The following is a 16295-nucleotide window of genomic DNA, read 5'->3' as shown; positions in this document are numbered from 1 at the left end:
TACGCCTCTGCAAAAAAAAAAAAAAAAAAAAAAAAAAAACACACTGAGGGTGGAGCTCAGGGCAAAGGCCCTGTGTTCAATCCTCAGTACTACAGGGAGGGAGGGAGGGAAACTGAGTGACAATCTATGATTTTGTATTCTCTATAAGATAAGCAATTCCAGACCAGAATTTCTGACAAGGCTGCTTAGTAAACAGCACTCAGCTCAAGGAGCTGCTGGTACCTATGGCAGAGCCCCATGCCACCTCCTGTCCCCAGAGGCATATGTGTGCTGCCTGGCACCTGTGATACATGTGCCATTGTCCCCAGCTGTGACAGGACCTCACCCAGACCCAACCACCTTGCTATGTGGACCCTCCCCAGAAGGTCGCTGATCCCTGTGTTCACAATGGAACCCATGGGCAAGCAAATGAAAGCGCAAGGATGGAACTGCAGCTGAGACAGCTGCAGCCACCTCGAGAATGAGCACAAGGATGGAGACCTCACCCACTGCTATCTGCCGGGGCACTGTGTGCTGAGGTCCCCACCACAGCCCCAGACCAGAGCTAGGGCCTCCACTGACCACTGACGGGGCCTCCAACTAGTGACCAACTTCCGCTCTGATCCCTTCACAGCTGACCCGGCCAGCCAGGGTGCAGAAACCTCCCCATCTCCTGTCTCCTTCCTGGATCGGGGACCTCAGCCCTGGCCTACCCACCTCCTCTTTCACTGTAACAGCTGTGGCCATGGTAAGATGCACACACATCTATCTCCAACTCCAGGGGAACCGGGACTCACCTGCCCCACAGCTCACTTCACTTCCCAGCTGCTAGGATTTCCTGGTTGCACAGAAAGAAGCCCAAGGTGCAGAGAAGTTCAGTAAGCAGCACAGGGTCACACAGTGGGTGGACAGCAGAGGAGCTCAGAATCAGACCTGGATGGTTTGATCCCCAAGCGCTTGACTCCCAACTGCTTATCGGTGGGTAATAACCCAGAACTGAACAAAAACACAGGACTGTTTCCTCGTCTTACCAGGTTTAAGGTCAACTAGAATTTCCCAAGCACCCCTAAAGTTACGAGGTAAACCACTGGAATTAAATTTCCAAGTTAATGATTGCCGGGCCCTGCCTGAGCACGTTGGGCATTTTAAACCACAACCCATTTACACTGTCAAAAAGGGTGCTGACACAGACTGTTAGGAAATAATCACTAACCACTATAGTAGATTTGTAACTAAAAACAATGGAAATTATCTAAAAAGCACTGAATTTAATATGCAATTTAAAACACAGGTGAACCCTGGTATGGTGGCGCATGCCTGCAATCCCAGCACTCGGGAGGCTGAGGCAAGAGGATCGCTGTCAGTTTGAGACCAGCCTGGGTTATATAGTGAGTTCCAGGTCAGTCTCAATTACATAGTGAGACCCTGTCTCAATAAATAAATAAATAAATAAATAAATTTAAAAAATAAAACACAGGTGAATGTTGATGTTATTAATCAATTCCATAACAATACCATCCTGCATAGGGTGAAACTCAGAAAACTCAGAAAAATTTTTCACATGTATCCGTTTTTGGGTTGTTTTTTTTTTTTTATACCAGGGATCAAACTCGGGCTCTTATGTTCGCAAGGTAGGCAGCGAAACCACTGAGCTAAATCCCCGGCCCCACATGCATCTGATTTCATATTAACCTTGCCCTCTGGCCGAGATCCTCTGCAGGCAGCCCTGGGTCCCAGACCCTGGCAGGCAGCGTCTGCCCCAGGTGGCGAAGGCGTCACCACCCACCTGCAGCTGGCTGATCATCTGTCCATTTCCGCTTCCCTGGAAAAGGCTGGACACCTTCAGAAATGTTTCTGATAAAGTTTTTAACTCGTCCACAAAATGAAAAGTGTAATTAGCCTGCAAAAGAAAGCACAGGGGATGAGCCTCTCATTTGGCCACTGCGTTAGGATGGACCAGTCCTGCGGCACCTCCAAGATCAGGGAGCACCACACACGACTTGGTCCTCAGGACAGAGTCCTGCCCTGCCCCTGCAGGTCAGCAGCCCTTCCTGTCCCTCCTGGAAGCCTCACTGTAGGGGACACCGGCCCCTGTCACCCTAACCCACACAGCCCAGCCGCGCCTGCCTGCGTTCCCTCCTCCAGCGCACCTCGGCATCTGCTCCACAGTGGCCAGTATCAGCCAGCATAGTGCGACTAACTGGGTGTCTGTGCCTCCCCTGCTGCTGCAGACTTTCCTAAAATAATTTGGCAACACAGAATATGGGTAGTCATGCACCTGACAAACTGCCCATGCCTCTGTCTCTCAGTATAAAAGACTCTCTCCTAAGGAAATGACCACAATGAAACATGGAGCTCCAGCCAGGAAGATGTCAATCGCGACTCCCATGTATTTAGCACCAAACAGAGGCTCAGTGCCAAAGAAACAGAGAGGAGAGGGCTTGGGACTCCAGACCCACCCTGGGGTTGCAGGGAGACCCCCGTGGTGACACAGACACTGCAGAGCAGCCACCACAGCAAGCGCGGGAAGCTCTAAGCCCAGGGCAGACCTCCAGGAAGAGGGGTGGGGCAACTGTGGCTGCGAAGACAGATGGAGAGTTCAGGCCTGGCTCACAACCAGCTCCCCAGAAACAGAGAAGGCCGCCGCTGTGCTGGTCAGAAACGCACACAGACTGCAGAGGACGCTACACACCCTTACTGACGCAGCCAATTTAGAAGATGTGTAAGACCTAAATCCAACATTAAAGAATGCAAGCACACATGAACATATAGACGCACAAGCAAGCTATTAAAACTTAAGTTACAATGTCCTAATTTACTGTGTATATGCACACCCCCACCTTTCAAATGTTTGAGACAAAGTCACTGAAACTAACACACTAGGACAAACGTCAGTAAAATATCAGGATGTATAAATTACTTAGGTATATATTATGAGATTTAAAATTCTTAACAAAAGTTTGTTTGAAAATGTTTTAGATGGCCTGCCTCGCAAGAACAAGGTCCTGAGTTCAATCCCCAATACCAAAAACAAAAAAATGTTTTAGATGAATAAATTGAAATTTTAAAACTTTATTACAAATAACTTTAATTTCAGGAAATGATCATACAAGAAAAAATGATGATAACATTAGCTACCAAAATATATTATTTATAACCAAAATTCACACTCAAATATGTGTGATTAAATTAAAAAGTAAAAGCTAATCAAACAAAAATTCACTTAACATATCTGTAAAATAATATGATAGAATAATCTAAAGAAACCAGAAAGAAGACAGTAGTCAAGATAAATTTTTTAAATACATGATTTGGAGAACAAATAAACAACAAATGCATGAAATAGTCCTCTAAATAAATAACAAAACATATAAATATCTAAGAACTCCAACTTGTAATTATTTAATGTTTATTGAACTATTAGAATGTATATAAATCATTTGATGTAAAATGTGAAATCATTCAATATGAAATAAATGTTAATATACAACAAAACAATAATGTTCAAAATAATTTTAAAGAATTAAACATAATAAAATAATGTACTAGTATTAGAAACCAGAGCTACCAAAAGTTTAAAAATTCCTATAATATATAACATATTTATGACTACAGATTTTTCAATCTTGGTGAACTGTATTTTAAGAACAAAGTAATCAGCTAGAAGCTGTAGAAAATCCTCACGTAGGTGCACAGCCCTGGCCACAGTGAGTGGCCCCCAGCCTCTGTGTCACCCAGAGGGAGACCTGCAAGTGCTGGGTGCTTCTAGTAGAGGCCAGCACCACGGGAAAGGCAGCTGACCCCAGGTCTGAGATGGGAAGCTAGAGACAAGACCTTGGGCATCACCATACTGCACAGACAGCCACCAAAGCCTCAAGCTCCACATAGCAAGGACTGGAAAAGGCATCCCCAGCCAAGAAATAATGAACACCTTGGAAACAGGGCAACAGGCCTCCAGAGAGAGCTCCAAAAGGAGTGAAGGAAGACCAGGTGTCCCAGACCCAGACAGGAGGCACAGCACAGTGCCTGGGAGTCTCTTTAGCTGCCTCCAACACAGGATGTTGACCACACACTGCACTTCCCATCAACAACCTAGTGACAAAAGGCAGCCCTGTTGGTGTTCCCCACACCCTGCTCTCCACAGCACTGTGCCAGCCCACAACACCAAGGGGCCCCAGCGAAAAGGCAGTTGGGAAGGACTCACCTTCCACCAGGAGGCACAGAAGGAGTCCCAGGGCTGACCAGTATGCAGGCTCCTAGCACAACAAGCCCAACGCAGAGACAGAGAAGACACAGAAGCAAAGGGTCCCCTGCCACAGTGGCCTAGCCTGGAAACCCTCACTGCCCCTCCAGCAGGAGGACTATGGTATGACAAGGGCCTGGCCTGCCCAGTCCCCTCTTTCTCTAGCACCCTGGACTCCAGTCCCCATGGAGGCACTCAACAGAAGACCTGAGGAAACCAGACCTACCCTCCTCGGGGCCACAACCGAGCCTACCAGGAACTCTGGAAGCGCCAGACAAACCAAGCAGACTGCAGTTGCACCACAAAGGCTACAGAAATTAAGCCACCAATAGAGCCATGGCCTACAAAGTAGGCCAAAACCTGTGCCTTAAATCTATGCAGGACGACTGCCTGCAGTAAAAAAAGACACAAGGGCCATTATGTCCTAATATAATAGCCAAGATATCCAGGACACAGCAGAAAAATCAGCCGCCTCACAAAGAACCAGTGAAAACACAGCGGTAGAAGAAAAGCAACCAGTTAAGGCCATTACTGAGATAAATTATAGACACTGGGATGATCTGGCTGGTATTATAAAGTAGACTCCATAAAAATGTTTCAACAAGTAATCACCAACTGACTTGAAACAAATAAAACAGAAGAATATCACACGCACGTGTGCTCGTGTGCACACACACACACACACACACTCACACACACAGGTCCAAGTGGGACTGGGGAAATCTGAACATGGTCAGGGAATCCCACCAACGTCAGAAGCCTGGCTGGGGTCCTGCCCCACAGAGCTATGGAGGTGGTACCCATGGGAGACTCAGGGAGGGGTACACCAGACCTTCTTGTTATTTCTTACAAATGCATACAAATCTATGATCACGAGATAAAAATTTAATCTTTAACAGAGTGCAGGAGCCAAACTGATGAGGTGCACACTGACCACAGATAAGCTAATGCGAGCATAAAAAAATGAAGACTGGAGTGGAACAGAATGCATGACAGGTGGATGCCTCTGAGTGTGCATTATTTCTTAGTTAACTGCCTGCACAAGTTGAGTGGAAGTCAGTAAGGCTCACATCCCAAAGTCCCACCTCAAAGTGGGTCGTGATATCAGAGACCCCACACTTAGTGTCGTCCGTCTTCATCTCATTAGAAGACATGACTTGGACTTTGTTTCATCCACACGCCACCTACTTACTCACTGATGATTTTAGAAAATGGCCACTCCTCCCTTGATTGCAATTACTCTTTTATTTAAAATACAGAAGGAAAAATTACATGCCGATTGGGTCGAAGCATGAGGTGTTAGCTCTGAATCTGTGCTGTTGCTGTTACTGTTGTTGCTGTTCTCTGAATCCATCATTTTCTTATTTGTATCACTCTCTCTTCTCACTCAGTCCCTGTCTTAAAGGTGAATGAGAGAGGAATTTCAGGACTTGAAAATTGGATCTACTCAGAGTGAAGAACAGAAATGCATTTCTTTCTTGGTTTGGTTAAACTCATAAGAGCAAAACCAGAGGGAGCAGCCCCCACTTCCACTCGACCCGTTTCGTAAGGAGGAAGAGCCCACTTCACCTTCTCAGGTGGGTGGATGGGGGGGAGGAGAAAAGCAAGGCCATCCTCTTCTCCCAGAAACAAAGGAGGCCACACAGGAGGCCTGTGCCTTGGCCCTTCCAGCAGAGGACATGGCACAGCTGGATTCCAGTGCTTCCCTCCGAGCCTCAAGTCCTCAGTCCTGCACAAAGAAGATGACAGTGCAGGATCCTACCATGGGTACGCTTTCTGCTCTCTGTACCAATTCCAAGTTTCTGAAGGAGATGGCAAGGTGGTCTTCTCCTTTCCTACTCTGTCCCCAGAAGCCATTTCCAAATAGAGTAGACACTTCCAGTGCTCCCCTGTGCCCTGCTGGAATGCTATCTTTCTTCACTCCAACTACCCACTTCCATCTGCATCTTGTCTGGAGTTCATTTTGGAAAGCAGTCAAGACCAAACTCTTCTTTTTCACAATTTATAAAGTTTTCATCTCATAGATGCACCAAACTTAACTGTTTCCTTCCTTATAGTTAGGTTGTTTCCCAGCCCTAGCACTTACAAATAATGGCAATCATGTGTGATTATGTCTTTGTGACACTGATAAACATTCTCAATTGGCCTCAAAGACATCACACAATATCCTCCTGCCAACAATGCTCCCTCCTAACACCGTCAACCAATAAAATATATCCAATCTGGGCCCTGAGCAGTTTAATATCCTATCTCATTTGGGGCCAGCTCCTTTCAGGGATTCTCATTTCATCATGAATAAGTCTGAGTATCTTTTCCATTGCTTAATAAGCCATCTTGGTTTTTTCCCCCTTTTTTGAACTATACGATTATAGGTTTTGCTTATTCTCAAATGCACTGTTTTACTAATTAAAACCCCTTCCCAGTGGACAGGATCTATATCACCAGGCAGCTCAGGGAGAAAGAAGGGAGCACAGAAAGTACAGGAACTATGTCAGGCAGCCAGGAGAGAATGACACAGACCTCAGTCTCCCTGTCCTTGCCCTCAACTGATCATAGTCTTACTTCCCCTGTGTATAGACAACACTTTTTATTTTGGGTTCTGAGGATTAAACCTGAGGCCTTTGCACTGAGCTAAATCCTAGCCATTCATTTGTTTGTCTATGTGTTGAAACATAATCTTACAAAGTTGCTGAGTTGCTCAGCCTGGGCTCAAACTTGCAGTCCTCCTGCCTCAGCCTCCCAGGGTGCTGGGATCACAAGCAAATGCCATCATTCCTGGCACAGACAACACTTTTAAGAATAAAAAAAAAAAAGACAAGTGCGACAGTGCTTGCCTTAATGCATGCACTCTGGGAGACTGAGGCAGGCTTGCAAGTTCAGCCTAGTCTGAGTAACTTAGTGACATCTTCCCTCAAGATCAAAAATAAAGCATAGTCTCTCTCACATGAGAAGCCCAAAGTATAAATAATTTAACCAGCAAAATAAAAGAGGGAAGATTTAAGACATGTTATGTATGGTAATAACTCCACACAAGGAAAGTAATCATGTACAGTGGACCCTTGACTTATGAACCCAATTTGTTCCCCTGGGCTGGTTGTAACTCAAGTTGGTCAGCTGCCTTCCAAGTCTCTCTCCCACATAATTTCAGGCCACACCTTCTTCCAGGCAGATCTCAGTGTCCTTAGAGAAACACTGGCCCAGGATTTCTCAGTTAACCCACCCAGGAAAGGATGCTGTCATGTTCTTTCCAGAACTCTTTAAGGGTTAGATCTGTATCTGAGACCATCTGGAAGCACAAGCAGCTGCCATTCAGGTCATAACTCAAGACTTTGTTCACAAGTTTAACAATTAAATTTCTGGTCATGACCCAAGTTGTTGGTATGTCGAGGGTCCGCTATACTGCAAACATGTACCAATAAAAAATAAGTTATTTTGAGGCTAGAGGGGGGAAAGATGTTTTAAAAATTAAGAAAGAAATTTGCATCCTATGTTTTCCTCCTACAATCCCCCAAAGGTAAAATCGCGCCAGCCTTCAGTGTGATCTGGCAAGATGCCCAGGCAACCACATGTGCTGCAGGTGACATCGGCGAGTGAGAGCCCATCCTGGAGTTCAAGGGACTCAAATGCCAGGCACTGCGGGTGTCCAGGTAGAGAAAAGGTTCTCCCAACCGAAGCAAGAAGCCTAAGCCACAGAGACAGGAGAGGGCGCCAGCACCCAGCCTTCCCTGAAGATGTTTCCTTTCCTGACCTTCTGCTTCTTAGAGCTGCCCTCGGTGCAACCTCAGGAAATGCCCACTATTCATAGATCCTTTTTCCTGAAGAAGTGGCAACTTCCTAGGGCTGCCCAGGTCTCCTGCTCTGTGGGACCTGAGGCCGTGGGTCCAAGCACCAGAGCCAATTTTCATAAAACCAAATGGCCATGGCCGACTGCTGGAATAAATCACCCAGGTACAGTGCCGTAAAGTCAGGTCTGTTGCTGCAAAACCACGAAGCACCTGGTGTGCAGTCATGTGAAGTGAGTGCTAAAGGAGCTACCGCAGTTCACACCTCAGGTGCCCCCGGGTCTCCTGTCTGTGGCTCATCACAGAGGCTGCATTCCGTCCCTGGCCTCCCTTTCCTCTCTGCTTCCTGGCTGAGTGGAGTGAACACCTTTATCTCCACCCGGGCCCGCTCACTGTGCCAGTTCTGCCTTAGAGCAGCCAGCCATGGGCGGAAGCCGTGAGCCACATAAACCCCTCCTCCCTTAAGTCCTGGATGTCCAGCATTTTGTGCCAGCCATGAGAAAGGGACGTAAGCAGCACTCACTTTTGTTCCTGTCTCAGCAAGCATTAGAGAAACCCTTTCTCAACCTCCCAGACTTCTCAATATTCTCAGGGCACATGCTCAGGGTGTCTCCCTCCAGGCACTTCTGCCTAGGCCCCATGGGAAGGCGAGGGGTCCACAGTCCCTGCTAACCCAGAACCTACCTCTCATCGCATTATGTCTAAACTGTTTCTTCAGCTGTGCGCTTTCTCTTCCCTCCTGCAAGGTGAGCTCCTCTGAAGAAGAAAGAGACTGCTTGCTGGTGGTTGTATTGCGAAAAACAGCACAGTTGGCAGCCTTTACAGAAATGCTTTTTTTATTAACTTAGTGACACAGGATCTCACTTTGTATTTCAGCCTGGCCTTGAACTCACTATACATCCCAGGCTGGCCTAGAAAGCATGGCAATTCTCCTGCCTCAGCCTTCCAAGTGCTGGGATTACAGGCATACACCTTCATGCTCAGCCAGATATGCTATTAATAATAATAGTAACATAATAGCATTGGCATATATTATATAGCCATAAAAAAGAAATTCATAGCTTCTCAAATTTCTACACTTAAGTTGAAATGGTGATATAGTGCTATTTTCTGTAAGTCTATCCAGGATTCTGCTAAGTCCACTACACCAAGGGGCCACATCATGTCAGCTTCGGCTGCACTGCTGGCCTGGTGTCTGCCCCAAGACGGCCATGGAGCGTGACCTAAAACACTGCTCCCTCGAGACAAAAGGGCTAATGCAAGGAGGCTGCAATCCAACGTCAAGATAATCACCTAATTGTGAGAGTCCAGAATTTTGCAATACTTCTCCAAAAGCCTATTTTTAAGACTTAAAAATAAAATGTTAAAACTACTATTCAGGATAGGGTACGTGCAGTCCCTGAGCCAAGCCATGAGGTGAGGAAACTCTCAGGAAACTTGCTGTGACTCACAGCAATCAGAGGGACAGGATACGGGAAACTTATAAAAGTGAATTTGATAAAAAATAACCTAGTTCATCCAATGATCACACAGCACGTTCAGATTTTAAATCATTAATGCTACCTGAAGCTTGGAGGCTCAGCATTAATGGAACAGGAACCTCCTCCTCTGTGTCCTGCATTTAGGGTCAAAAGGACCCCACATCTGTGGTCAAATATCCCCTCTCCAGGTCCCTGTAGGCTCGCAAGCCACGAGGAGACAAGGAAAGACCCAGGAAAATACAACAAAATCTCTCAAAAAGACACCACACAAGAAAACTCTACAGCACAGTACAACTGTTTAAAAAGAAACTACAAATAATAATAACAGATCCTGTAGGAAACAGATTCAAAAAGTTAACGGGATATAGGAAGAACCCTGCAATGTGGAAATTCCTCCTACAAAACTTCTCTTTCAGCCTCTGTATATAAACAGATCCTCCACAGGGCTGGGCAAAGCCTCACAATCAATTGGGGGAAATCACAAGGCAAACCGCTCACTGTTCCTACGTCGGTTACACGCACCCTCGCTGCCTCTTTCCTTCACACCAGACATGCAGAGTGGAGCAGCCTGGCCATGCGCTCTCCTCCTTCCTGGGACCACCTCCCTCTGCCCAGCCTGCAGCTCTCCTCCTCTCCAGCCGTCCTCCACCTTCCACGTTACAATTCTGAGTTCACCGCTCCAGTGATGCTAATGACAGTCCTGCCTCAACTGTCCTCTGAGCAAAGGGCTCAACACATCCACAGCAATGAGAGTCACCAGAAAAATGAATTTTAATCAACATAAGAAAGCATCATGTAATCCAAGGGATGTAAGACTTAGTTAAACACTTTCGAAGATTTCAACCCTTTATTGTATAGGTCTGAACTATAAGTCTCTCATTTGTTTCAACTTACCTTTTGAATGACCTCATTAATCACCGGAACGTCTGGTGCATAGAGTATCTGTCCATGTAATATAGGCTTCAAGAAGGACCACACCAGCGCACCATTGGGGGACTGCAGGATTTCCTGATAAAGCTTCAAGCAAAATGGCGCTGGCACAATTAAGAGAGAGAGAGAAAGTGTTACATGATCCTGGATGAGCAGAAGGGCCAGGTGACAGGAAGCTTATTACACCTCCACAAGCGCCCTTGTTTTCAATGAATGAGTTACTCATATTTCGACACAGCGGCTGTGACCCAACTCTAAACTTGGGAGCAAACCCAGAATGTTTTCTGTGTCCCTCACTTCCATGGCACTTGTCTCCTCAGAAACTTCGGGGTGCTGCGTTCACTACAATGACTTGCAGAAAAGGAGATCAGGACACTCTCCTCTAAACTAAGATACTCATGACAGTGATGGCGCAAACACCTGGAAATCAGAATGGTAATCACTGAGAAAGTAAATCTCCTTTTTAATCAAGAAAACTCTCAACACCGTAGACTGAGGACTCAATTCAGTTTTCTTACGGAGCCCATTTTACAAGTTGCCCCTGGATTTCCTTCGCAGCTTCTATGCAGAACTACCAAACTTGTCATGGTGAGTGCAATGGAGCACCTTGTTTTCACCCAAAGAATTCTTCACAGCGGCTCTCATTATTTGGTAGCAATTAAAAGTTTTCTGAAATAGTCTAAATCAGGAATGATGAACCTGTGGCACACGTGCCGCAGCTGGCTGCTTCTGCCATCGTTATCTAAGTGAATAGGTAATTCATCACCATAGTGATGGACAATTAAATACTATACAACTTGCAAGGTTCTGAACAAATATGAATGCATCAGTGCAGACCGTTCTTTCACCCACAAAGAAAACACTTAATATGGAGATATCAGCTCAGCCTTAAGATCGTCACTTGTAACAGCCAATGTATGAGAACTGCTTTGATCATCTGTGTCCATTTCTTCTTCCCAGATTCTCCACTTGAAAAGAAAAAATAAATTTTTCCAAATACACTAAGTTGATAGAAACAAGCCTCTAAAATATAACTTAAGAACATGACTACATTTTAAATTTTTTTTTAGCATTTTGCTAAAATATTTAGTCTACCTATCACTTTACATTTGTAGCTAAAGATATATTTACCTAAAAAATTACAAGCAGGATTTATTTGGAAATCTCTAAAGTATGTGAAGTAGAAATACTCTTTTATGTCTCACCCACAGTTTTAAATGCTTTCAGTCTCTGCAAAGCTTCTCCTCAAATGGGCAGCTTTTTCAGGGCCGTATTTGTGTCTGCAGAGGTCTCCCATGGCTGCCAGGAGGGCTTTTCCACCACTGCTCCTTGGGCAGAGGCAATCGCCATGTTGAGGCTTTTAACAACCACTGAGTCAGAGACCACATTTTGAGGTCACTTCTTGTACTCAGAGGATTCCATCACCATGCCTGCCGCCTTTGTGCTTTCTCTAATGTTGTAGCATTTGATGTTCCAGCTGAGGCACTTTCCCTTATTAGTCAGTTCTCTTTGCCTGTGGGTAGTTTGTGTTTTGTGTACACTTCTTGTTCATTTTGAACATCTTGGCATGCCTGGCTTTCAGTCATCGCACTCTGCAGAGAAGCAAACATCCTGCCAGTATTTTCTGATGCTGTTGTAATAGTTTCAAAAATTCTTTTATCTGACGTGACCAGTCTTAAGTTTTCCAGTCTTATTCCTTCATAAATATCATTCCGTATTTCACCAGTTTTAAAAACAAGGTATCTATGCATGCTTCAGAGAGTGACAGAATCTTCGGCAGACCAGCCAGGTTAGTTTTCACAATCTTGTTTGCCCAGTACAGTGTAAATGTTGTTCTGATATTCACAGCAATATCCGTAACTGCAGTAAAGGTGCAGTGAGCAGGCAGCTGAGTGGTTTTTCGCTCTTCTTAAAAACTAGCAGAGGTTCCTCTGTGTCAGTGAGGTGAGCTCCCCATGTATATCATCACACTTTGCTCCTAGTTCTTCTTCTTTTCTCCACAATTTAGTTAAAAGACTAGAAGCTAGCTGATCCTTCTTCCCTCACCAAGCACTGACACGAGCAGCAGTTTGGGGATTATCACAGAACTCAACCATCATTCCAACTATTAGAGTGCAGAATTCAGGGGTGGGGGGGGTCAAAGCCAAAATATCCAAAAGGAGGAAAAATGCCTTCCTTTTCCAGAATGTAATCTCCCGAAGGACATCCCCAAAGGCAGCGCCATAGGCTCTCTGGTGTACTAAAGAGAAGTACAGTATAGCTAAGCCACTGTAACCTCTTGGGTCTATTTTCATTACGTGAAGAATTGTATCTACTCCTTCAGCTCCAAAAATGTCCTGCATTTGAACACGATGTTCACAAAGACAAGGTAAGTGATGTATCGGACTGGATTTCTAAGATAATGTCTTCTTTTTCATTAGGATGGCATATAATATTTGTAAAGATTCCTATCAAGTGCTGGATTGCTCCCTCTTCATAAAGGTCTCTCATTTCAAGGTGGCTCTCAGAAGTCATGGAGCATCACACATCTGTGCGAACTGTTACCATGATTAGAGAAGGGACTGGCACTCACCACAGGCCCGACAGGCCAGGTCTCGACATCTCCAGGGCAGGACGGGGACTCCTCTGTTTGAAGACAGTGTCGCAAATGCATGCAGTTGTAGTTCTTCGTGTTGTGCTACAGACCATTCCATGACTTGGTGCTTCTCGGGCCTTTTAACGCACATAAGTAAAGCCAAACCAACTTTGCCATTAATGATAGCTGTGCAGCAGGCAAATCTTCATGTAAGATTAAAATTATATTGAAGAGCAATTTCTTCAACTCAAAAGCTTCACAGGAATTAGAAAGCTTAAGACCTCTTACCAAAGGTTAAAGTTGTTAACAGGATCTAATCTCTCATGAAGCCACAATCATGGTGCTCCCGGGTTCTGAGCTAGAACTGTAGTGATCACTAATATGTCATTTCTAAGCTGGGATCATAATTACTAAATGCTCTTGTACAGAGATGTTTAAACACTCATTCAGAGTCCTGAATTTCTTCATCCTCTTTGGCCACTGCAACCACAGGAATGTGGCGGGGGCTGCCAGGCTTATTCCTTCCACTGGAGTCCCGGCCTCATCTATTGCCCGGACCTCCCCTGTGGGCATGGCAGTAGGGCTAAAGGCTGCCACCAAATAGGGAAGGCAACCAGAGTGCCACCAGCGTCTCAAGACGGGTCTGGCAGTGACCTTGGCCACCACAGTGCACAGCCCACTCAGCACCATGGCACGGGATCTCGGCCAATTTTCAACACCATGACTTTTTTTTTTTTTGGTACCAGGGATAGAACTTGGGTCCTTGTGCTTGCAAGGCAGGTGGAGGGACCACTAAGCTAAATCCCTGGCCCATATTTCTTCTTTTTTTTTTCCATGACTACATTTTTTAAATGTTAATTATAGAGGTTGCTTTATATTTTAACAACTTATTCTTTCAATTGCAAGCTTACTACAGGCAGCAGAAATTTTTATTTTAGAAAAGATATGATCATGATCATTATATGTATAGAACAAGGAATATGAAGCCAGGAATCTGCATGTCTGCCTTGTGTGAACCAAGTGAGCATGGGCAAGGGATGAAACATTCTCTGATCTTCCAACATGAATGGAAAATGAGGGGCTGGTACCATCTGATGAAAAGCAAGTGAAATAAATTTATGAAAGGAACAACAAAGACCAGTCCTCAAGAGTCAGCCGAATGGCTGGATGGCTGGGTGAATGGATGGATGGGGATGGACAGATAGAAATGGATGGATGGATGCATGGATGGGTGACTGGATTAGAAGAGCAATCAATCGTGTTCAAAATCAAATGACGCCTAAAGAAACAGCAAAAAAACTACTCAGTATGAAGAGCCTCATTGAGTATCTATGTTACCGAACTACCTGACATCTGTCAGCCATCCATATTAGCCATTAGCTGAGACGCACTGACCGACCACCTCTACAGCAGGAGGCTGCATCTGACTCCTCTTCCTGTACCTCCAACCTATGTAATCCCAGGCTCCTTGTTCCAATCACACCTATGCTTCCATCCTCAGTTCCACTGTTGGCACAAAGCTGGTGAAGGTGACACATTTTGGGTGTGGTGGGCAGAGTTCTAATGTGACCCTAGAGACCGGGCCTTGTGTGCTCTGTTTCTGAGAAAAGACAGAACCCGTGAATGTGGCACACGCCACAACCAGGATTAGATCTCAGCCAAGGAGAAGGAATTGTGAAGATGTAAGTGAAGTCCCTTAGTCTGTTCACTTGGGCTTCTACCCAAGGGCTGGACAGTCACGGAAACCCTTTAGAGGAGACTGGAAGCTGCAGAGTCACAGATGCTCCTGCTGGCCTTGACACAGTCTCCAGGAGTTCTGGAGCAGCAAGGAGAAGGCTCCTAGCAGCAGCACAGCAGAGCCTCAGTGAGAGCCCAGCTGGCCAATGCCTCGTTGTAGCCATGTGAGAGCCTAGCAGAGGAGCAGCTAGCCGGTGCCTGAGTGCTGCTCTGCAGGAGCCACGAGACGGTGAGCTCGCACTGTCTTCAGCCACTAAGCAAGTTGGGATGTGTTGTGCAGTAGAGGAGGCAACTAAGCCACTGTGTAAAGCAGCTGGGACATGGTCCCTCCACTACTCTTCACAGCAGCCTTGCAAGGTAGGGTCTGTTTCCATGTTATAGTCAGGAGTAACATGATTCAGACACATAAAACAGCAGGAACACAGAGGAACAGCTTGTTATACATGGGGAAGGTGAACACTCTGGACCCAAACCCCTCACTTTCATGTTTAGTCTTTCTAATAAAATGGGTTCATTGAACTGAGGGTATGACTCAGGGTAGATCAACTACTTGGCAGGTGGGAGACCTGGGGTTCCATCCCTAGTACCATGAAAGAAAGATGACAGATGGATGGAGGGAGGGAGGGAGGGATGGTGGAGGGATGGTTGAATAGACAGTTACATAAAAATGCTCTCACTTACAGTAGAACTACAAAATCAGTCATCTGCTTTTATTTAAAATGGAGCTTTGCAAAGAGCAGATTTGTAGGAAACCTCATACACAAAAATGGCTTTGTGTGATACAGCCACTGGCAAAGGCCAAAATGGTGCCTGTGGCCTTTATCCATGGGCCACTGGCCAATGCTGTTTATCTCACTGTACCAGAGGAGCTGGGACCTCAGTGTGACGGATGTTTTAGACTCAGTTCCTTGGCAACACGGGTGACAGGCCTAGCTATGCTCAAGTGTACTGGGACATTCCACAGCCAACTGCCATGCCAGCATCTAGTGGCTGTTCTAAAATTGAAGGAGAAAATTCTACACCCATGGGTACCATCAGCCTTCCACACAGAGTACTCAGTAAAAAGTAGAGTTAATTCTCAATATGCAAATTAACTGAGATGAATGTGGATTGCTACTATCTTACTTGAATCCTCAGGGATGTTGAATTTTTCCTTGGCCTCTTCCAAGAGCTCATTAACACTGGGCAAATTCAGGAATGTGTTGGAACTGCTCAGGAAAGACGCTTGGTCCTTGCACAGCAGGCTCATCACAGACTGGAAAGAGCCAAACGCTGAACTTCTGGCCTGGATGTGTCGTGAAGCCTGAGAACATGAGACACACGGCAGTCGTCACACAGTGACTCACAAGAGTTCTCGCACAGATTCCTGAAGGCGCAAGCCTCCCTGCGACTGAGCATGACAGCCGCTCAGCCAGTGGGGGTGGAGGCTCACTTTGTCTTTTCAGTCCTCAGGTTACCATTCAAATAGTGCCATGGCTTTTCTGGCTTATATACTTAGTAGAAGAGAAACATGTCACACACACACACACACACACACACACACACACACACACACACACACACACAAC

General features: G+C 45.7%; 1 protein-coding gene across 1 annotated transcript in view; it reads right to left on the bottom strand.

Annotated features, from left to right (window-relative positions):
- Abca13 (ATP binding cassette subfamily A member 13) overlaps positions 1–16295 on the bottom strand; it is a 337625-nt gene that overhangs the window by 226909 nt on the left and 94421 nt on the right. Inside the window, exons 27-29 of the mRNA XM_010624894.2 lie at positions 15853–16030; positions 10380–10519; positions 1766–1879 (exon numbers count right to left, since the gene is read on the bottom strand). Of these exons, the coding sequence (XP_010623196.1) occupies positions 1766–1879; positions 10380–10519; positions 15853–16030 (432 nt within the window). The remainder of the gene's footprint in view (positions 1–1765; positions 1880–10379; positions 10520–15852; positions 16031–16295) is intronic.

The sequence above is a fragment of the Fukomys damarensis genome, unplaced genomic scaffold, assembly GCF_012274545.1.
Source record: "Fukomys damarensis isolate Sample0158 unplaced genomic scaffold, DMR_v1.0_HiC HiC_scaffold_17, whole genome shotgun sequence".
NCBI classification, from domain to species: domain Eukaryota; kingdom Metazoa; phylum Chordata; class Mammalia; order Rodentia; family Bathyergidae; genus Fukomys; species Fukomys damarensis.
The sequence above is the reverse complement of the archived record's forward strand: the minus strand, read 5'-3'. Positions and strand labels throughout refer to the sequence as shown.